Source organism: Salmo salar, chromosome 10 (genome assembly GCF_965601325.2).
Source record: "Salmo salar chromosome 10, fSalSal1, whole genome shotgun sequence".
Lineage (NCBI taxonomy): Eukaryota > Metazoa > Chordata > Actinopteri > Salmoniformes > Salmonidae > Salmo > Salmo salar.
In genome coordinates this window covers 93,243,893-93,268,388 of record NC_138300.1, presented here as the reverse complement: position 1 = coordinate 93,268,388, position 24,496 = coordinate 93,243,893, and the positions used below count along the sequence as shown (strand labels likewise).

Sequence of the window (24,496 nt, the reverse complement as noted above, 5' to 3'; positions counted from 1 at the left end):
TAAAGTGCTTCACTGTCCAAATAAACACAGAGGGGAGTGCATATTTACGTAGAGGATCTTGTCCTCATTCAAACAGCACTCCCATAGCACTGAGGTCTCTGACTCAGAGGTCCCACACTGTAGGCCTCCCATCAGGCTGCTGTTCTTGTGGAAATATTTTCCTTACACAGTACTCTACTATTCTATCCTCCCTGGAATCTGGTGTGGTTTGTTAGATGTCTGTTGTTGTTTCCAGGTGAACGGAGAACATCTTTTCGACCAAGCCAACCTCTGTTTAACAAACATGACCCAAAGCACAGAGCACTCTGTTCATTCGACCACTTTGCCTGGAAAATCTTATCTGACTTGGCAAAAGCATCCCTCTATTCCCCTGGCTTCAAGAGAGACCCTCTTTGGTTAGAAACCACAGCCAGCAATCCCTAGAGATAGAACAATGTCATAGGGTTCTATCTTGATGAGACAATCTGCAGTGTTCTGATGTAATGCTACAGGACCAGGGTATGGTACCTCTAGGGGCCGCTGCCTCCCTGGCTTTAGCCTGGCTATGCTGATCGGGGCCCCCAGGGGCCAGACCGTCCACCTCCTGGAAGCTGCTGCTCTGCTTGCCCCACACATGGTGGATCTGCATGGCAGCCTCTCGCTCTGCTACCAGGTCCAAGTCCTGCTGAGCCAGGTGGGCCCGCAGCTGCCTGATCTCAAACTAATAGAGAGAGAGCGAGAAAGAGAGAGAGAGAGCGAGAAAGAGAGAGAGAGAGCGAGAAAGAGAGAGCGAGAAAGAGAGAGAGCGAGAAAGAGAGAGAGCGAGAGAGAAAGAAAGAGAGAGAAAGAAAGGGGGGGGGGGGGGGGTACAAAGGGAGAACATACATGTGTCATCCTTGCATACAAACACCTGAATACCCTTTTAGAGCTCTGGCCCTAATGTCCACCCACTGTATCTCATCCACTATCTACATTACTGGTAGCTGTTGGCTGTATTGCCAAACCCTGACTTGAGTCACACATGACCTTTGCACACATAAATACATGACATATACGTATGTACATATTACATATCCCTCTAATGGTTAGAGGGTCAACAGGACCCAGCAGGGTTGTACAGTGAGTGTCATAAGCCCACAGCTTTACTATATTACATGGACAAATGTGATAATTTGAATGGAAATCCCAGGATGGGAATAACAGGAATGTTGTGAATCATTATGACTGAATACAGAACCTGATAGTATCTCCTATTAAGGATATGGAATGTATTTATGTATTCAAAGGGTCAGTGTGACACAATTCAGTGTTTGTCAGATTAAAGGTTTGGTTATTCCACTAATACGTGTGTGAATTTGAATGTGTTATTTTAGCAATTATTTCTGGCACTTTGCTGCCCTCTACTGGTCCATGACAGGTAATGGTAACTAGTTAGACAGGTGTGTGAACATACTGCCTGCTCCTGGCAGATCTGGGTGAGTCTCTCCAGCTGCTCCTCCCTGGCAGCTTTGGCCTTCTCATACTGCTGGTTCTCCATCTCCATCTCCACCTTCACCTGCAGCACGTAGGCTGGGACAGAACACAGGACAGACTGTTATACAGACTGCTTTGTAGGGATAAACACAGTCACACTGACATAACTTATTTTTTTATATCCGTAGTAGGCCACATAAGAGGGATTATGATCAGTAAGAAAAATATGTTTCCTGTCTTAAATTAATCACTGTACGCGTGTGTGCATGCGAAACATGAAACTTCCACAAGAGGGCGTAACAATTGAAAACAGCTTAGAGTCAAGAAACAGTATAACGTGTGTATCTGTATCAGATTATGTATGTATTTGTCATTGTGTTGTAAAGCAAGTATTGATTGTGGTTGGTAATATTCATGGCAAAAAACAAATCCGTAAAGCTCAGTAAAAAGCCAGTTAGGATAATGACATCCATAGGGGTGGAGCTGCAGAAATATTGTTGTCGCATCCCTGCAACCTGACAGTTAAGGACATGACACAGAGGAGACTGCATTCATCCACCCTCTGCACCCCATCCATCTACCCCCAGGCCCACCCAGCCTCACCATCGATGATCCTCTTGACCCTCCAGATGCGCAGGGCGATGATGAGGCCGATTGCGTCCCAGGGGCTGCTGGGGCCGTTGGCCACTGTTGAGGCCACCATGGGGGCCAGGGACAGGACTATGACTGCACCGTCAAACACCTACACACAAGCACACGCACAGATATTAGCAAGCAGACAATATTTGAATGAAAAAACATGTACATATCTAAGTTTCAGAACATTCCCTCCAGGCCTGTGGGTGGTTTCCAGTCTGATGTCTGACATTGGGAGAATGATATTGCTGTGGAAGTGGTGGGGTGTTCAGAGCCCCACCTCAGGACTAATGGCCCCCCAGGGAGCTTACCTCCACTTTGTTCTCGATGTAATCCCAGATCCCCAGCACCACAATTCTGAACACCGTCTGAGAGAGCGGGAGGGGGGGAGAGTGGGGGAGGGAGATAGGGAGGGAAAGGGTAAAACGGATTGGGGAAGAGAACCATAGCAATAGAATACATTTCCTTTAGTTGTAAACACACCCCTAAAAATACTAATGTCTCAGCGAAAGTGAATTGCAGTTGTGATTCAGTTCTCTTTCATCTATCCACCGGCAATTCATCAATGACATACTTCTACAGTTCACTACCACAGCGGTCAGATTTCCTTCAAACAATTAGAGACACACTGCACCAGATACAGCTGACTCATCAGGGGCTGCAGAAGGCCACTGCACTCCTCTCCTCTCTTTTTAAATATTCAGGATTCCACCTGAGCAGAAGCTGTCCTGCCAAAGCCAATACTTACATGAATCACTAAGGGTTAGCTTTCATTGATAACTAAAACACATACACATGGTAGATGGTGGCAGATTGTGGTAACAATGGCTGACACATAAATAACTTGCCATAGAATTCTGCGGCACCCCGCAAGCTGTGCTGCAGTACGCCCTAACTTTTAAAGGAAGAACCACTGTACTGTTTCTCAACCAAATAGAGCAGCAGACCGGTGAACAGAGAACTACTAAGATAAATGCTGCTAGGCCCGAGGAAACGGTAATCAATAGGGTTTGTCTGAGGCTCTGGTGCTAGTTAAAAGCTACGGTGCATCAGAAAAGCTCTATCTGCATTTTAGATCAAAGTGATTGTGTTGACGAAACGTAATACATCAAGAGCCATTAACAGTCACAGCATGTTGTGAAGGGAAATAGTATCAGAATGAGTGAGATAGAGGAAGCTGTGAACAAACATTAGGAGCAAATGAAATAGCTGTGTTTACGTTTAACAATATACTGTATGTGATGGACCAATAAAGTACATTGTGTACTTTGATAAGTGTTGATAAAGGAAAGGCCAGGGCTTAATAGGGTGTTGTAATGAGAATACACCGCTGCACCTCTCCAGCTCACCTTTGTCTCATACAACTATAGTACACTAGAGCATTAAATCAAAGCTCCGCTACATCAGCTTTAAGTGAGCCTGCTGCCACTGTGGTGACTGTGGGGGAGAGAGAGAGGGAGAGTGGCTCACCTCAGTGAAGAACACAGATAGAATGGCCAGGCTGATCCAGTGGATGATGCTGGCAAACTGGAACGCATTGTTAACTGTGAAGACAGCACAGCAGAGAGACCGTTTCAAGATGACTGGTTTACTCAGAGTTCAGATCATTTGGTAAATACTGGAGACAGACCCAAGCACAGACACATAGTCCTCTGTAGTTCAGTGTGTAGAGCATGGTCATTGTAATGCCAGGATAGTGGGTTTGATTCCCAGGACTGCTTATACATAAAATGTATACACACTTGACTGTAAGTTGCTTTGGATAAAAGTGTCTGTTAAATGGCATTTACAGTGCATTCGGAAAGTATTCAGACCCCTTGACTTATTCCACGTTTTGTTACATTACAGCCTCATTCTAAAATGGATTACAACGTTTTTTTCCGTCATCAATCTACACACAATACCTCAAATTGCTCAGGTTGGCCGGGCGGCCAGCTCCAGGAAGAGTCTGGATGGTTCCAAACTTCTTCCATTTAAGAATGATGGAGGCCACCGTGTTCCTGGGGACCTTCAATGCTGCAGAAATGTTTGTACCCTTCCCCAGATCTGTGCCTCGGCTCCCTGTCTCGGGGCTATACGGACAATTGCTTGGTTTTTGCTCTGACATGCACTATCAACTGTGGGACCTTATATAGACAGGTATGTGCCTGTCTAAATCATGACCAAATCAATTGAATTTACCACAGGTGGACTCCAATCAAGTTGTAGAAACATCTCAAGGATGATCAATGGAAACAGGATGCACCTGAGCTCAATTTCGAGTCTCATAGGAAAGGGTCTGAATACTTATGTAAATAAGGTATTTCTGTTTTTATTTTAATATATTTGCAAAAATGTCTAAAAACCTGTTTTCATTTTTCATTATGGGGTATTGTGTGTAGATTAATGAGGAAAAAATATATTTAATCCAATTTAGAATAAGGCTGTAAAGTAACAAATTGGGTAAAAAGTCAAGGGGTCTGAATACTTTCCGAATGCATTGTATATATACTGTATATATTATATAGGCAAAGATGTGCATGCACAGGTTTGTCTGACGTCATGCCTATTCATCAGCCTAATTGTGGCCAGCATTGTACTACATTAGGCTGTCAGCTACAGCATTTCTCTTCAAGCACCTCTTCCCTTCTGTCTTTATTTGTTGTGCTCACTGATCTGTCCATCAGTCCATTTATCTTCCTCCATCCCTCCCTCTCTCTGTACATTCACCCAGCAGACAGACAACCTCTCTCTCCCCATTTATTTGTCTTACTTTACCTCCCAACCGTCCCGTCTCTTCAATCTGCCTCCAGGGACTTGTTAAGACTTGAATACATTAAGATACATCCATATTGACCTGTAACCCATATAGCCCTACCATCGTTCATAGAGCTTGTGACACCACAGAGGTGGGGACTCCTGACCGTAACCCATGAAAGATGAGGACACCCTTCTCCAGAGGAAGATGATGCAGATGAGGTCATCTCCATGTGCTATGGGTCACAGTGGCATTAGACCACCTGACACGGTTTACTGAGGAATACTAATGATGCTGATATTATAGAGGAGAGGTCACAGCCCCAGGTCCTGGACATGTCACTGTCACTGCGTAATAATAGGTACTGTATTATACAACAGGCCCAGTGCCAACATTAGCTACATTCCTAACAACAGATGTGCATTTTTGTAAATTCCAAATTCCAACATAACACAAATTCCACAGCTGTTTTGTGTGTTTTAACTTCACTAAGGGTCAAATCACAATTGAAGATATGTGCAAGTAACTCAAATGTTCATGTATCTGTAAGCCTAGATCCAGGTTCTAATACAGAGACAGGTCCAGGGTCACTCACACTGCAGAAGCTTGGTGTCGATGAGCAGCTCCAGACACAGCAGCACGACCACCAGGATGACACAAGCCACCAGGAAACAGTTGAAGCCTGCGCTCAGCAGACATACCTGCCATAGGGCTGCCCTCCGCCCACAGCATGGCTTCAGCCAGTTAGACCTGACACCGGGGGGGATGCAGAAACAAAGCAGGATATCATGATATGCAAATCAGAGAAGGAAATGTATTCAATTGTATTAGTTCTCTTTGAAACCTCTATGGTGGAGTCGTTGAGAAGTGCTTTCTACCATGTGTTCGACTCCGTTTCAGCCAGCAGAAGGTAGCGTTCCAATCAGGCACAAATACATACAAAACACGTCCACACACTCATTTTTAATTTTTTATTTTTATTTCACCTTTATTTAACCAGGTAGGCCAGTTGAGAACAAGTTCTCATTTACTGCGACCTGGCCAAGATAAAGCAAAGCAGTGTGACACAAACAACAACACAGAGTTACACATGGAATAAACAAACATACAGTCAATAACAAACACATTAGGAAAACAAATCTATATACAGTGTGTGCAAATGAGGTAAGATTAGGGAGGTAAGACAATAAATGAGTAATTACAATTTAGCAATTAAACACTGGAGTGATAGATGTGCAGAAGACGAATGTGCAAGTAGAGATACTGGGGTGCAAAGGAGCAAAAAATAAATAAATAAATAACAATATGGGGATGAGGTAGTTGGATGGGCTATTTACAGATGGGCTATGTACAGATGCAGTGATCTGTGAGCTGCTCTGACAGCTGATGCTTAAAGTTAGTGAGGGAGATATGAGTCTCCAGCTTCAGTGATTTTTGCAATTCGTTCCAGTCATTGGCAGCAGAGAACTGAAAGGAAAGGCGGCCAAAGTAGGAATAGGCTTTGGGGGTGACCAGTGAAATATACCTGCTGGAGCGCGTGCTACGGGTGGGTGCTGCTATGGTGACCAGTGAGCTGAGCTAAGGCGGAGCTTTACCTAGCAAAGACTTATAGATGACCTGGAGCCAGTGGGTTTGGCGACGAATATGAAGCGAGGGCCAGTCAACGAGAGCATACAGGTCGCAGTGGTGGGTAGTATATGGGGCTTTGGTGACAAAACAGATGGCACTGTGATAGACTGCATCCAATTTGCTGAGGAGTGTTGGAGGCTATTTTATAAACGACATCGCCCGAAGTCAAGGATCGGTAGGATAGTCAGTTTTACAAGTCAGTTTTACGATTCTAGATTTGATTTTGGATTGGAGATGCTTAATGTGAGTCTGGAAGGAGAGTTTACAGTCTAACCAGACACCTAGGTATTTGTAATTGTCCACATATTCTAAGTCAGAACTGTCCAGAGTAGTGATGCTAGACGGGCGGGCAGGTGCGGGCAGCGATCGGTTGAAGAGCATGCATTTAGTTTTACTTGCAATTAAGAGCAGTTGGAGGCCACGGAAGGAGAGTTGTATGGCATTGAAGCTCGTCTGGAGGTTAGTTAAGACAGTGTCCAAAGAAGGGCCAGAAGTATACAGAATGGTGTCGTCTGCGTAGAGGTGGATCAGAGAACCACCAGCAGCATAAGCGACATTATTGATGTATACAGAGAAAAGAGTCTGCCTGAGAATTGAACCCTGTGGTACCCCCATAGAGATTGCCAGAGGTCTGGACAACAGGCCCTCCGATTTGACACACTGAACTATGTCTGAGAAGTAGTTGGTGAACCAGACGAGGCAGTCATTTGAGAAACCAAGGCTGTTGAGTCTGCCGATAAGAATGTGGTGATTGACAGAGTTGAAAGCCTTGGCCAGGTCAATGAATACGGCTGCACAGTATTGTCTTTTAACGATGCCGATTATGATATCGTTTAGGACCTTGAGCGTGGCTGAGGTGCACCCATGACCAGCTCGGAAACCAGATTGCATAGCGGAGAAGGTACGGTGGGATTCAAAATGGTCGGTGATCTGTTTGTTAACTTGGCTTTAGGAGACCTTAGAAAGGCAGGGTAGAATAGATATAGGTCTGTAACATTTTGGGTCTAGAGTGTCTCCCCCTTTGAAGAGGGGGATGACCGCAGCAGCTTTCCAATCTTTGGGGATCTCAGACGATACAAAAGAGAGGTTGAACAGGCTAGTAATAGGGGTTGCAACAATTTCTGCGGATAATTTTAGAAAGAGAGGGTCCAGGATGTCTAGCCCAGCTGATTTGTAGGGGTCCAGATTTTGCAACTCTTTCAGAACATCAGCTATCTGGATTTGGGTGAAGGAGAAATTGGGGAGGTTTGGGCAAGTTGCTGTAGGGGCTGCAGGGCTGTTGACCGGGGTAGGGGTAGCCAGGTGGAAAGCATGGCCGGCCATAGAAAAATGCTTATTGAAATGTTCAATAATCGTCAATTTATTGGTGGTGACAGTGTTTTCTAGCCTCAGTACTGTGGGCAGCTGGGAGGAGGTGCTCTTATTCTCCATAGACTTTCCAGTGTCCCAGAACTTTTTGGAGTTTGTGCTACAGGATGCAAATTTCTGTTTGAAAAAGCTAGCCTTTGCTTTCCTAACTGCCTGTGTATATTGGTTCCTAACTTCCCTGAAAAGTTGCATATCGCGGGGGCTATTCGATGCTAACGCAGTACGCCACCGGATGTTTTTGTGCTGGTCAAGGGCAGTCACACATACTACAGATACTACTGATTTGTGACAAGGTTTGTTGGCCAACACAGAGCTTGTGTTTGCCTTGTGGCACCACTCACCACATGTCCATATTAACTCAGCTTTACAAACAAAATGTATTGGCACTTTTGAGAGCTGAGCAGTATGTTGAAGCTATAGAACTCTAAACATGATGTTGATGTTCATGATCTCTTTAATTAGAGATATAAAGAGAGATATTTCCCAGCCATCTCTGTGCTCAGTGTGCCTCATTCCTTTTGGAAGCAGACTCTGTTCTGTTGTGTTGTATTCCAGCCATCTCCATTCTGGCTGTGGGACTGTTTTAGCAGAGAGTGTTCTCTCTGCTACTCTCTGCTACTGCACAGCAAGTGATACTGGTGCACCAAGTCTGGAACCAACAGGACCCTGAACAGCTTCTACCTCCAAGCCATAAATAGATAGTTACAAAGTTAACCAAATAGCTATCCAGACTATCGACCCTTTTTGCACAAATATTTTTACTCATCACATTGTTTTTTATCTATCCTGTTGCCTAGTCACTTTATTCCTAGTTATATGTACATGTCTACTTTATTTACCCTGCACATCGACTCGGTACTGGTACCCTATGTAGGCTCCAGTGACAGTAGGCTCCAGTAATCCTCCTCCCTGTACATCGCCATGCATTTTCATGTGTGGACATAAGAGTCGCATTTCCCAGGTGAGCTGGTCGCTTGTCTAGGTACATTGTGTCTGCCTTAAATCCAACCTGTCTCCCCTCTGTGTCCCTCCTACCAGACATTAGGCCTGAGAGAGGCTCCCGGGGATTTACGGTCAATAAATAATGACAGATCTGTGCGAGGCAGACAGGGCTTTACTTCCCTGTCACCTTTCCCAGAGTGAAGAAATACCATGATCAACATCCTTCTCTAAGCACAAGAAAGGCAGAAAGATTCTACTTCCAGGCTTCAGGACAGAGCAGGCAAACAGACAGAGAGGCAGTTATTTTTGAAGCCACCGGGGCTATGCAAAGAAGGGTAGAGAGAAAAGAGAGAGAGTGGGGAGGGAGAGGTTGGAGCCAGAGAGAGAGAGAGAGAGTAAGAGTGTCCCAGTGAGAGGAGCCAGTTTGCGGCTACAGCTGGACCTCCGGTGGAGGACTAGATATCCTGTCCACCTGGTGCCAAGGTCTGCAGAGGGGCTGGGGGCTGGAGCAGGGCCATGCTGTGTCAATGAGCACTCCCAGGGGCTAACTGGCACACGCTGCTGCCCACTGCACCCCTGCCAGTCACTCTGAGCCAAGCCATGCCAACAGATTAGGAGCACAACTCTGGAGATGACAGGGAATTAGAGGAGGATTCCATGTGATAGCAGAAAAGACATTCATTCATTCTATTTATTGGCCAGTAGTTAAAACATTTCTGCCACGGCTATGTGAAAGGGTAGCACAATGACAAAGCACTTTTTTTAGGAAACCCCTCTGTAAAGTTTTGGATTAAAAAGGCAAATTTTAACGTATATGGTTTCATAATACATTTACAGGGCCAAATTAATAAAATGGTAAAGGAAAACCCTATCTGGAAGGAGTGTAAATGGCCCCCCGACCTCTCGAAGCTCAGAAATGACATTTTGGGGAAATCATTTTAAACCTGGAACACTGAAGACTTGAATTGAAGTAGTATCAGTGGTAAAACTGAGTGAGAGTGCTTATAGAACAGGCAATACTTCAAGGAGCTCCGCACACACGCACGCACGCACGTACGCACGCACACACACACACACACACACACAGTATTTGCAAGGAGGAAATGAGAGCTGCGGGGGGGTATGGACCAGAAAGGTTTATAAAGGCATCAGGAGTAGGTTGCGGTAGGTAGTGAAAGTGGGAGCGAGGGGCGATTGAACTGTGGTAGACAGAGGAGGAGGATTAAACCATGGGACTGATCAATACAGCCCAGGAGAGGAGAGGAGGTGAGCTGCTGGACATGACATCAGCTGATACAGCCCTCACAACAGATAGAGAGGAGAGATGACAGAGTGGACAGAGATATCACTGTGTGTCAGGGAGCAGGTGTGTGACTGACCACACTCAGGCACACTTTTGGTGGCCCTTACTCCTGCTCCGTTCCACAGGCTGGGCTGGGCTTGGCTCAGGCCCCTGCTAGTCTTACTGAAAAGAACCTATCAGAAAAATACTGCTTTCATTTACAGTCAGTCCTAATCGAGCCAAGATTAAAGACAAAGTTAAGGCACCAGGCCTCCTTGTTGTTCTGGTGTGTGTGGAAAAGGGTGTGTGCTGTGAGCTCCTGGGACCATGTTAATGGTGGTTACTCATCCCATCCGCCACCATGTGGTCCCAGATCTGTTTAACTCCTATGGTCATTATCATGCCAAATGTACAATTTATAACTATTTCCTTGGTCGTTGTCATGCCAATTCCTATGCCAACTCATATGTGACACGCCAGCGCAATGGGGGTGGATGACGCTAGTTCCTACTTCCCAGTAAGGCCGTGTTTGCAGACATGACTTCTTAAACATGTGAACTTTCATGTGCCTTAATTACAAACTTGTATGGGAGTTGTAAATATGAATAATGTTAAATTAGGACCCTAGTTTAGCCTGAGCTACTGTACATAGGGAGAAAGACATAATCCTTCCTAGCTAGACATGATTGGCTGAGATAATGGAGGGCTTGACCATGCTGACGGTTGGCCACACGTTTCTTAAAGAGATGGGTGGGGCTATGGCTTAAGAGGGTGTGAACAAAGCTGAATGGGCGTAAACAAAGAAGAGCTCTCTAGCACTCAAAATCTTTCCGAGGCATTTTCTCCTACTTGTCTCCTGAGTGGGATACAGTTTTTTTCAATTGCTAACAAGAATCAGTCAATACTGAAGCCACTCAAAACTCTTCACACAGTCTGCATTACCAACATGCATCTTGGCCAAACAGTTCATCTCACCTCCAAAACTCACTCAAACCACCAAAACACTTCATACATGTCTCAAAATAAGCTCGTTCGACCATAACACTGGCAACAATTCTCACTCAGAAAGCATACAGTCACTCATAACACACTGACCTAAAAACCACTAACAACAGGGAGCATTACATAAATGATGAACTTTTCTCTTTGAAGTTTGAATGATTTTTCACATAAATCAGTATTTCATTAGAGAATAAGAATAACACATTTTCACTTTATTTACTGTACTAAAGTATATGTAACAAGAATGAATCAGAAACGCAGCAATTGGCTTCAATAGCCTTTATTTTTTCTATATCTTTGCATATAATCATTTACTTGTGAAAAATAAAAAGTTGAAACAAAAAACAAATTCCTGAAATTCCAGGACTGCAATAATAATTACAAACAAACCATCAACATGTACAGTACTGTGAGGGTTCTAGTCCTCATCAACATGTATAATCACTCATACTGTACAGTACTGTGAGGGTTCTAGTCCTCATCAACATGTATAATCACTCATACTGTACAGTACTGTGAGGGTTCTAGTCCTCATCAACATGTATAATCACTCATACTGTACAGTACTGTGAGGGTTCTAGTCCTCATCAACATGTATAATCACTCATACTGTACAGTACTGTGAGGGTTCTAGTCCTCATCAACATGTATAATCACTCATACTGTACAGTACTGTGAGGGTTCTAGTTCTCATCAACATGTATAATCACTCATACTGTACAGTACTGTGAGGGTTCTAGTCCTCATCAACATGTATAATCACTCATACTGTACAGTACTGTGAGGGTTCTAGTCCTCATCAACATGTATAATCACTCATACTGTACAGTACTGTGAGGGTTCTAGTTCTCATCAACATGTCTGGTATAATCACTCATACTGTACAGTACTGAGAGGGTTCTAGTTCTCATCAACATGTATAGTATAATCACTCATACTGTACAGTACTGTGAGGGTTCTAGTTCTCATCAACATGTATAGTATAATCACTCATACTGTACAGTACTGTGAGGGTTCTAGTTCTCATCAACATGTATAGTATAACACTCATACTGTACAGTACTGTGAGGGTTCTAGTCCTCATCAACATGTATAGTATAATCACTCATACTGTACAGTACTGTGAGGGTTCTAGTCCTCATCAACATGTATAGTATAATCACTCATACTGTACAGTACTGTGAGGGTTCTAGTCCTCATCAACATGTATAATCACTCATACTGTACAGTACTGTGAGGGTTCTAGTTCTCATCAACATGTATAGTATAATCACTCATACTGTACAGTACTGTGAGGGTTCTAGTTCTCATCAACATGTGTAGTATAATCACTCATACTGTACAGTACTGTGAGGGTTCTAGTCCTCATCAACATGTATAGTATAATCACTCATACTGTACAGTACTGTGAGGGTTCTAGTCCTCATCAACATGTATAGTATAATCACTCATACTGTACAGTACTGTGAGGGTTCTAGTCCTCAACAACATGTATAGTATAATCACTCATACTGTACAGTACTGTGAGGGTCCTAGTTCTCAACAACATGTATAGTATAACACTCATACTGTACAGTACTGTGAGGGATCTAGTCCTCATCAACATGTGTAGTATAATCACTCATACTGTACAGTACTGTGAGGGTTCTAGTCCTCAACAACATGTATAGTATAATCACTCATACTGTACAGTACTGTGAGGGTTCTAGTTCTCAACAACATGTATAGTATAACACTCATACTGTACAGTACTGTGAGGGTTCTAGTCCTCAACAACATGTATAGTATAACACTCATACTGTACAGTACTGTGAGGGTTCTAGTTCTCAACAACATGTATAGTATAATCACTCATACTGTACAGTACTGTGAGGGTTCTAGTCCTCATCAACATGTATAGTATAATCACTCATACTGTACAGTACTGTGAGGGTTCTAGTCCTCATCAACATGTATAATCACTCATACTGTACAGTACTGTGAGGGTTCTAGTTCTCATCAACATGTATAGTATAATCACTCATACTGTACAGTACTGTGAGGGTTCTACATTTACATTTACATTTTAGTCATTTAGCAGACGCTCTTATCCAGAGCGACTTACAGTAGTGAATGCATACATTTCATACAATTTCATACATTTTTTTTGCTGCCCCCCCGTGGGAATCGAACCCACAACCCTGGCGTTGCAAACACCATGCTCTACCAACTGAGCTACAGGGAAGAGCTCTGTACTGTGAGGGTTCTAGTCCTCATCAACATGTATAGTATAATCACTCATACTGTACAGTACTGAGAGGGTTCTAGTCCTCATCAACATGTATAGTATAATCACTCATACTGTACAGTACTGTGATGGTTCTAGTCCTCATCAACATGTATAATCACTCATACTGTACAGTACCGTGAGGGTTCTAGTTCTCAACAACATGTATAATCACTCATACTGTACAGTACTGTGAGGGTTCTAGTTCTCATCAACATGTGTAGTATAACACTCATACTGTACAGTACTGTGAGGGATCTAGTTCTCATCAACATGTATAGTATAATCACTCATACTGTACAGTACTGTGAGGGTTCTAGTTCTCATCAACATGTCTAGTATAATCACTCATACTGTACAGTACTGTGAGGGTTCTAGTTCTCATCAACATGTATAGTATAATCACTCATACTGTACAGTACTGTGAGGGTTCTAGTTCTCATCAACATGTATAGTATAATCACTCATATTGTACAGTACTGTGAGGGTTCTAGTTCTCAACAACATGTATAATCACTCATACTGTACAGTACTGAGAGGGTTCTAGTTCTCATCAACATGTATAGTATAATCACTCATACTGTACAGTACTGTGAGGGTTCTAGTTCTCAACAACATGTATAATCACTCATACTGTACAGTACTGTGAGGGTTCTAGTTCTCATCAACATGTATAGTATAATCACTCATACTGTACAGTACTGTGAGGGTTCTAGTTCTCAACAACATGTATAATCACTCATACTGTACAGTACTGTGAGGGTGCTAGTTCTCATCAACATGTATAGTATAATCACTCATACTGTACAGTACTGTGAGGGTTCTAGTTCTCAACAACATGTATAGTATAATCACTCATACTGTACAGTACCGTGAGGGTTCTAGTTCTCATCAACATGTATAGTATAATCACTCATACTGTACAGTACTGTGAGGGTTCTAGTCCTCATCAACATGTATAGTATAATCACTCATACTGTACAGTACTGAGAGGGTTCTAGTTCTCATCAACATGTATAGTATAATCACTCATACTGTACAGTACTGTGAGGGTTCTAGTTCTCATCAACATGTATAGTACAATCACTCATACTGTACAGTACTGTGAGGGTTCTAGTCCTCATCAACATGTATAGTATAATCACTCATACTGTACAGTACTGAGAGGGTTCTAGTTCTCATCAACATGTGTAGTATAATCACTCATACTGTACAGTACTGTGAGGGTTCTAGTTCTCATCAACATGTATAGTATAATCACTCATACTGTACAGTACTGTGAGGGTTCTAGTTCTCATCAACATGTATAGTATAATCACTCATACTGTACAGTACTGTGAGGGTTCTAGTCCTCATCAACATGTATAGTATAATCACTCATACTGTACAGTACTGAGAGGGTTCTAGTTCTCTCTCCTGCATTTGGCCACAAGTTCTCATCAACTTCACATCTTAAGTCTTCTCTGGCGATGCATATTGGAAAGTATCTTCTGGAATGTCTAATCCAACCCTGGCAGTCTTCAGGAGAAGTGTCTCTACACCCCGCATTCATGGCATCTAGTAAGGACATCTGGTCATGTGGATGATGGTCATAAACCTTCCACCTCCACGTAGCGAAAAACTCCTCTATGGGGTTTAGGAAGAGGGAGTATGGAGGCAGGAATAGTACTGACATCCTGGGATGTGCAGCAAACCAGTCTGACTGCAGCAGAGTGGTGGAATGCCACATTATCCCACACAACAACCAAGGTAGGGGAGTTTCTTGCCCCTCTCCTCTGCTGACAAAAGTCAATTATGCAGGTCATCCAGAAAATAAATGAGAGTTTCTGTATTGTAGGGGCCAATGAGTGGTTTGTGTAACAGCAAACCATCAATGGACAGTGCTGCACACATTGTGATGTTAGCTCCTCTCTGGCCTGGGACATCCACGGTTGCTCTCTGTCCAATCACATTTCTTCCCCTATGGCGTGTTTTTGCCAGGTTGAATCCAGCTTCATCCACAAAGATGAATCTATGTGCAGTTTGCCTGGCTTCCACCTCCATTACTCTCTAAAATACAATAAATCCACAGTTTTACAGTACTTTACATTATGCATAGCTGTGTATGTACCCTGTTTGGTTATTGAACAGACATCTCAAAGGGTACAGTGTACAACTGCTTCATCCTTATTTTGTGTTTCTCTAGGACTCTGGCAATTGTCGTTGTGCTGGCCGTATTCACATTTCCAAAAGTGATATTGTCTGCCAGCACTCGAATTTCCCACAGTTTTATTGCATTGTTGCCAATTACCATGTCAACAATGGCAATTTCCTGCGCATCTGATAATATTCTGCCTCCCCCTCCTGTGGGAGGCAACCTTTGGATCCTACTGAAAAACACAAACCAATCAATATATTTCAAAATGTCAGTACATGTAAAAATGTGAACATACTATATTGCACTGTAATATGTAGTTCAATTATCATTGAAGGATGTTTTGCTGGAAAGTTTGTACTATTGAAACAACTGTTGAACGCTGCAGATTTGGTTGCACCCTTAAACCGGCCTCTCAAAGAGAGACCATGGTTTACAACATTGTCAATAATTGTGGCCCTTATCTCATCAGAGACCACCGCTCTTGGTCTTCCTCTCCTTTGTCCTCCACGCATTCTCCCTCTCCCTGCCACTCTTCTTTCCCCACCAACCTGTCTTCCTTGATCCACGTTTCCAAACTAAATCATTCTGAAGCCGTCCTCTTTTGTATGTTTGGTAACGAGACTAAAAACAGGACACTTAGGTAGGCTTTCAGCTGAAAGTGCAATCAGCTTTGTTTGGAATGATTAAATATTCTGCTGAGATTTTCTATATGTTTCAATCTGGTGACTGCAGAAATGCACGACATTTGCCATCATTTTGTTTTGAATGTGTTTTTCACAGTTTTGGAAACAATGTGTTAGCATTTGAAAACATTCTGCAAATGTATAGTTTTGCAGGTGGTGGAGTATGAATGAGAAAAGAGTAAATGGATTTCGGAGAATGTGGTGATTGGATGCATTTTGTGCGAAAGCAATGAAAAATGATTCACAGTTTGGTTCACCTACACTTCTGTTTCACTGACTGTGTGAAGAGTTTGACAATGTGACTTCAGTTTTGACCAATGTATGTTAGCAATTAAAAAAAACTGTACATTTATCAACTTTTAAAACAGTATGCTTCCTCCAATTACAGTGTATGTTACACTGTAAAAAGCATTTAGGATTTTTTGACATCCCGTTGGGAGTTGTCATGAGTTTTTGTGCAAAGGCCACCTCTTGGAATGACACCTTCCACTGACACTGTGTGTAGCACAGTGAGTCTTCAAACTGTAATGTTTATTCAAATTGTATCTAGTTGGTAGGTTCAGATGTGAAGCTCTCGCAGTCCCCGTTGGAAGATGATATGGCTACGGTAGTAACTCTGGAGAGGAGAAACGAAGTGGTGACCATGAAGTGTTTCATCTGAATCATCAACTCAGCCAGAAGCCAGGAATCTTCTATCAGCCTATCAAGTCAAAGATGAGTGTTGGACGTGTGAGGTAAGACATTCTTTTCTTTTTATTTGCCATGTGTAATGAATAACAAATCTGATATTTTTATGATCACAAACTGCTCTCCCAACAGAGTTCACTTTTTTTGAGCCAGTGGTTATGTTGGCTGCCCTTGGGACATAGTCGCTGCCCTTGGACACGATCGCTGCCCTCGGACCTGACGTTACCATTTAGCCCCTCTGAATTGCTGTTAGACTGCCACATGCAGTGGCTCATTTGGATGTGTTATATGTCTTAGAGCTTGACTTCCCTATGTTTCTCCTACAACTGGGCCTGGAGCTCGTTTGGAGATTCTAGCAGGGGAGTGCAGCTACACGTCTACTAATGGGGAAGTATGGTCCTCTTCCTCAAAGCACGGGCTTCAGCAGGGACACACATGGAGTGATGAGGGAGAAAGGTGACGCCTGCCCAGCCAGCCTAATCAACTCGATAAATGGCGTGACATGTTGCAGCCAGATCGCCCTCACATTTTAATCTGACGCTGAATCTGACCACCAACTGCTCTTCAAAGAGAGTCAATGTTTTCTCTGGCCAGCGGTTACAGTTGCTGCACTTGATCATGGTGACAGGGATTTGAATACCGGCAACGACATTAGCGTTTATCCCCTCGTAATGTATGTTTTTTTGTTGTTGTTTTTTTGTTGAAATGTTTTACTCTTTACAACAAGGCTGTGTGCATGTCTTGAATGAGCTGCGTTTGCATTGTATTCCTTTTTTTTCTTGGAAGAGGATGCATGTTTAAAGAGTTTTTCTATTGATTTAATTTTACGGAGTGACTTAGGTTAGCACTGTCTACTATATTTTAAGCGTACTGCCTGTGGTTTCAGTACTGCTTTCATGGTGTGTAGTTTTTTTGTACAGTGCATTCGGAATAGACTTTTCCCACTTTTTGTTAACAGCCTTATTCTAAAATTGATAAATAAATCATCCATCTTCACACAATACCCCAGAATGACAAAGCAAAAACAGGTTTAGAAACGTTTGTTTTTCCATTTATTAAAAATAAACTGAAATATAACATTTACATAAATATTCAGACCCTTTACTCAGTACTTTTTTGAAGCACATTTGGCAGCGATTACAGCCTCGAGTCTTCTTAGGTATGACGCTACAAGCTTGGCACACCTGTATTTGGGGAGTTTCTCCCATTCTTCTCTGCAGATCCACTCATGCTCTGCCAGATTGGATGGGAAGCGTGGCTGCACAGCTATTTTCAGGTCTCTCCAGAGATGTTCGATTGAGTTCATGTCCGAGTTTAGCTGGGCCACTCAAAGACATTCATAGACTTATCCCGAAGCCACTCCTGCGTTGTCTTGGCTGTATACTTAGGGTCGTTGTCCTGTTGGAAGGTGAACCTTCGCCCCAGTCTGAGGTCCTGAGTGCACTGGAGCAGGTTTTCATCGAGGATCTCTGTGTTCTATGCTCCATTAATCTTTCCCTCGATCCTGACTAGTCTCCCAGTCCATGCTGCTGAAAAACATCCCCACAGCATGATGGTGATGGTGCCAGGTTTCATCCAGATGTGACACTTGGCATTCATGCCAAAGAGTTCAATCTTGGTTTCATCAGACCAGAGAATCTTGTTTCTCATGGTCTGAGAGTCCTTTAGGTGCCTTTTGGCAAACACCAAGCGGGCTGTCATGTGCCTTTTACGGAGGAGTGGCTTCCATCTGGCCACTCAACCATAAAGGCCTGATCGGTAGAGTGCTGCAGAGATGGCTATCCTTCTGGAAGGTTCTCCCATCTCCACAGAGGAACTCTGGAGCTCTGTCAGAGTGAGAATCGGGTTCTTGGTCACCTCCCCGACCAAGGCCCTTCTCCCCCGATTGCTCAGTTTGGCCGGGCGGCCAGCTCTATGAAGAGTCTTGGTGGTTCCAAACTTCTTCCATTTAAGAATGATTGAGGCCACTGTGTTCTTAGGGACCTTAATTGCTGTAGAATTGTTTTGGTACCCTTCCCCAGATCTGTACCTCGACACAATCCTGTCTCGGAGCTATACGGACAATTCCTTCGACCTCATGGCTTGGTTTTTGCTCTGACATGCACTGTCAACTGTGGGACCTTATTTTAAAAGGTGTGTGCCTTTCCAAATCATGTCCAATCAATTGAATTTACCACAGGCGGAGTCCAATCAAGCTGTAGAAACATCTCAAGGATGATCAATGGAAACAGGATGCACCTGAGCTCAATTTTGAGTCTCATAGCAAATTGTCTGAATTGTTATGTAAATAAGGTATTTCTGTTTTTGTTTTTAACCCCTGTGCGGCCTCCGTCCCGTATGCGGGATGGACATCCAGTGAAAAATCATATCGCCATTAGCATAACAAAATGTAATAATAATTTAAAAAAATTAAAAAATTCAAATTATATCGTTTTATAGATACACCTCTCCTGAATCGAACCACGTTGTCCGATTTCAAAAAGGCTTTACAGCAAAAGCAAAACATTAGATTATGCTAGAGGAGTATATCGTAAAAGTAGCCACATAGCCATTTTCCGACCAACCACATGCATCACAAATAACCAAAAAACAGCTAAATGCAGCACTAACCTTTGACAATCTTCATCAAATGACACACCTAGGACATCATGTTACACAATACATGCATTCTTTTGTTCGATAAAGTTCATATTTATATATAAAAACAGCATTTTACATCGGTGCGTAACATTGACTAACTATTTTCCCTCAAATGCATCCGATGAAACAGAGCTACAATTTACTAAATTACTATTCGAAAACATTTTTAAAATGTAATATTGTCATTCTAAGATTTATAGATGAATATCTCTTGAAAGCACCTGTAATGCCAGATTTAAAATTAACTTTACTGGGTAATCATACTTTGCGATGAAAGGGGATGCGATACTCATGAAAAATAGGCTAACGTTACAGGTCAGCGCCATCTTGGAACAATCGCATATCACATCTAGTCTTGTATACTATTGTCAATAATCCCTTACCTTTGGTTGTCTTCATCAGAAAGCACTTCCAGGAACCCCAGGTCCACAACAAATGTATTTTCGTTCGAAAATAAGACTCCTTTATGTTCCAAGAGCTTGTTCTTGTTAGCGCGTCTGAAGGCTGCTCCAAAACTTCCGTCGGCCACGGGACAGCCATTTCGAGAAAATGCATTTTTTTCCCATTTAGGTTCGTTCAAACATGTCAAACGTTGTATAACATAAATCTTCAGGGCGTTTTTCAACAAGAGAGCCAATAAGATTCGAGGGGGACGATTGCATTGTGTTTCAAAACGTTTCGAAAGGGGAGGGTAACCAGGGGCGTCGGCGTCATAATGGTGATGGCCCTCTCCGTGTGACCACGTTCCACAGCGTCTCATTCATTCAGTTTTAACAGTAGGAGACTCAAACCACTTTGTAAAGACTGGGGACATCTAGTGGAAGCAATAGGAAGTGCTCAATGAACCATAGCTCACGGTGTGATTAATAGGCAACGTGATGAAGTTGAGTTCGCAATTCAGAATTCCACTTCCTGTTTCGATCTGTCTCGGGGTTTTGACTGCCATATGAGTTCTGTTATACTCACAGACACCATTCAAACAGTTTTAGAAACTTTAGGGTGTTTTCTATCCACAAGTATTAATTATATGCATATCCTAGCTTCTGAGTTTGAGTAGGAGGCCGTTTAAAATGGGCACGAATTTTTTTCAAAAATCGCTTTAGCGCCCCCTATCCTAGGGGAACGCCAAGAGGTTTTAATACTTTTGCTAACATTTCTAAACCTGTTTTCACTTTGTCATTATGGGGTATTCTGTGGACATAGATGAGGAACATATTTTATTTAATCAATTTTAGAATATTTCTGTAATGTAACAAAATGTGGAAAAAGTCAAGGGGTCTGAATACTTTCTGAATCCACTGTATGTAGCAGCTGTCTTCTATTCTGTACTGCCTGTAGTCTCATGGTTATTGATGAGTATGATTGTTGGCCCCTCTGCCACTAACTCCATATTACTCTTTTCTGATTCATTCCCACTGCATGAGGGGCTCTGAGCCCCTCTAGGTAGCACCCACCTGCCTGACGTCAACCCCTCCCTGCCTGGCTTGGTGCCTGGCCTGTCCAACCCCAGGCCCCCAGTCTTGCTCTGCCTGTGACCCTGCCCAGCTTCTGGATCTTTGCTGCCCCAATTGTACCTGCTTCTTGTCCAGTCTCCAAGATCTGAGTCTCCAATACCAAGATAACATTTACCATGTACAGGTAGGTTCTTAATTTGATCACTCTTTTGTTTCTGAGAATTTTCCTGCACAGTAGGAAATGTAAACTTGCAGTGTAATCGAGTTTTACAAACGTTTCTAAAGTTAAACATCTCCACTTTCAAACGTCAAGACTTGATTTGCCTTAACAAAAAATGTTGCAACCTCTACAAAGATGTCCATTACTTATAATTCACATAATAATTCATAACATCCTGTTGCTGCAGGATTATTTTCCTGCTGTAGCAAACTGGCTCAAATTAAGATCCTACATATGTAAGAACAACTTTAAATGTTAAAACAGTTATTTTATTTAGCTTTTCCATCATTACTAAACGTTTACTATGAGGTACGTTGCCTCTTATCTTTTGTGATAACTCACTTTGGTTTACAGATATTTTAGTACCTGGCCTATCGTCAGTAAACCTTAAAAGTAACATTTCAAGTAAGTTATTAATTTATATATGTTGATAATTTGTGTATTTTCCAGGAGCTTGCTCGATTGTCTTATAAAAGAGATCAGGGAAGAATTTACTGTTTACTCCATATTGGCTTAAATGAGTTTCTGGTTTTTCGCTTTCCTCTGAAAAACATTGTTACATCAAATATTGTAACATTAAATAAATACTAATAAATACATTATCTCTGTTGCAATTTGTCATTATTGTATTTTTACTAAAGATAGATGACACACATTAGCAGGTTTTTGCATTTGGAAATGTCCAAATGTAACATTGTATTATAATTCTGTGTAATCACCTTCTGGTGTAAAAAAAAACATGGAAATGAAACACAAAAACGACATTTTAAGTGCTAAGTAGGCAGGTCTGATGGCGAAAAAGAAAGGAAATTGACAAGAGCAGCATTTGGCCTACTTCACCCATGAATGAATGAGGCAACAGTAGACCAACATCCTCACACAGTCAGTTTTAAGAAAAGCTCAATTGAAGCCAAAGTGTAAGTATAAAAAGGGCTAAATGGGGAGCTCTGAACCAGGTGTGCTGTGCCAATGTTCTGAAATTGATCAAAGCTCTTGATTGATGTCTCAATTGCACATTTACATCAGAACCAGTCTGCTCTCTCTCAAAAACTCCAAGGCATTAGGAACCAGACCTATGGCATCAGTCACACCATTATCGTTGATTCCAAACAGTAAATCAGTTTGAAAATGGATTGGGCCAGCCTTGTTGTTCCCTCAATTTTAAAACCTGTAAATATATGGTAATGAGGTAGATGTGAGATACTTCCACCAACAAAGGAAGTGATTGTTAAACCCGTCCAAGCCTATCTAATACTTCTCCCTCTGTTCTGATAACTTCATGGCTCTATGGGTTCTCCATGTAGAAACTCCAACCAATTCACACCAATCTGCTGAACTCAGCATGCATAGGCAGAGGAAAATGGACTAGCACTGTGAGCCTGCAGCTAACTTTAGTTTGGGGAAGTTCTTTCCTTGTTGTCTGCAAAGGCTTCTTGCTGTCTTTTCCTGACAAACCCACTACCTATCCAAGCACTTAAAAAAAGGCATTGCTTTCCTCCAAAAAAAGCGAAGACAATTGCACTCTATTGTTTTAAAATCATTACAAATGTCAATGTAACCACTGGCGGAATCCCTGAGACCACTGCTGAATCATCTGTGTCATCATCACAGCCAATAGAATCAGTCCCTGAGAGAGGAAAACCTACTAAATAGTAGTACTAAATATGCTGAATATGGCTTCTGCTGCTGTTATCACAGGTAATCAATTGTACATCTGAGAGGTTCCGCATTTATTAACAATTCATCACACTAACGCCAGGGGAATTGGCAAATAATTTGCAGGGATTTATACAATGAAAAGTCCAAGTTAATTTGGTAGTGTAACGATGTGCGCTGAGAGTCGGGAAGCAAGTTCAGGGAGTGAGTGTTTTAATAAATAAACACAACTAAATACAAAACAAGAAACACAAACAACGCACAGACGTGACACTGGAACAGAAACAGCAACAATGACGACTGGGGAAGAAACCAAAGGGAGGGACATATAAAGGGCAGGTAGTCAAGGAGGTGATGGAGTCCAGGTGAGTGTCATTATGCCGTACCACTGGTGACAGGTGTGCGCCATAACGAGCAGCCTGGTGACCTAGAAGCCAGAGAGGCATGTGACAGGTAGGAATATGGGGGATTTGAAATGTTTATCTTCCATCTCTAATTGGACTTCTGTAAATATACAGTAACATGCGACTGCCAGTCATTCTGACACGTGCACCTGTTACAGGAAGCAAGCCTACACTCAATCTCAAACTCCTATAACTTGGATATTCTTTTTGCACACCTGTACCATGACATATAGTGAGCTTAGTGCCAAAAGGGATTCAGGCTATTCTTTGCTGAAGAAATAGGCTTTTAATATAAGGCAAATGAAGATGGATCGGCCTACATCTGCAGTGCAGCAGACGGGCTGGTTCAGAAGAAAGAGTTTTCACCAGGACACTTGAACTCTCTTGCTCTCAGCCCAAAAAGCAATCTAGCCCTTTGCATGTCTGTGAATATTAACAAAGCCTCAAACCATGCCCTTAAATGTAATCTATTGTGCTACCCGTCATGTGGTACCTGCTGCACAGCCAATTTGATGGAGAGGACTGTTCTTCTGTGTGTTTGACTCCCCTCTACTACTTTTCAGAAATCCATCTACAGATACCAGGTAGGTAGAATATGACTCTGGCTTCTGCTGATATATATTACTCCTGCCAAGATTCAGTTCAAATTCATTCTGTACTGTATTCTTACATTCTGTGATGTTCATATCACTTCGATCTTAATTCTACTGTCTGTTGAAATGTACAAGTGAGTGCATCATTAACTGTATCGTTTGTATCATTTTTGCTGAGCAACAGTCATGTCTCAACGGTTACAGGATAAGTAGCTGGAGGACTTGATGCCAGTAGGGCACTCAGAGCAAATTTGTAATCAATCTACCCTGCACTAGTCTGGCCATGTGTAAACTAATCTAATACCATACTTCTCACCATCACTGAATGTATCAGCCCTGTGCTTCTCACTGCAGAGCCAGCACACCACAGAGTCAGTCCTTCCACCTCCACCCAACATGGAGACCAGTCCACATTCATCAAATGGAGCCATTTCACACTAATCTTTGGCAGGCATCTTTGTGAATGAATGGGACGGTGGGAGCAGGGTGAGAGTCCCTCCTCTCTCGCTCTCCTCCAGTCACAATACCAGGTTGACCCACATGAACCATCTGCCATTGCTGCGGCGCATCCCACTGGCCCGTTGAGATCAGTGGCATATGCTGCTGTTCCAGCTGCTGGAAGCTTGGGACTAGGGGTGGCATGCTGATCTTGATGATGATATAGCCAGAGAGGGATTGTGGTCCTGGGTTGGCAGCTCAGAAAGGTGC

The 24,496-nt window shown here is 42.6% G+C and overlaps 1 protein-coding gene across 1 annotated transcript in view; it reads right to left on the bottom strand.

The window, feature by feature from the left end:
• Nucleotides 1-24,496, bottom strand: part of LOC106561154 (transmembrane protein 266-like) — a 50,477-nt gene that overhangs the window by 7,576 nt on the left and 18,405 nt on the right. The window contains exons 4-9 of the mRNA XM_082956623.1: nucleotides 5,421-5,575; nucleotides 3,559-3,632; nucleotides 2,400-2,456; nucleotides 2,056-2,194; nucleotides 1,433-1,548; nucleotides 508-700 (exon numbers count right to left, since the gene is read on the bottom strand). Coding sequence (XP_082812749.1) covers nucleotides 508-700; nucleotides 1,433-1,548; nucleotides 2,056-2,194; nucleotides 2,400-2,456; nucleotides 3,559-3,632; nucleotides 5,421-5,575 — 734 coding nt within the window. The remainder of the gene's footprint in view (nucleotides 1-507; nucleotides 701-1,432; nucleotides 1,549-2,055; nucleotides 2,195-2,399; nucleotides 2,457-3,558; nucleotides 3,633-5,420; nucleotides 5,576-24,496) is intronic.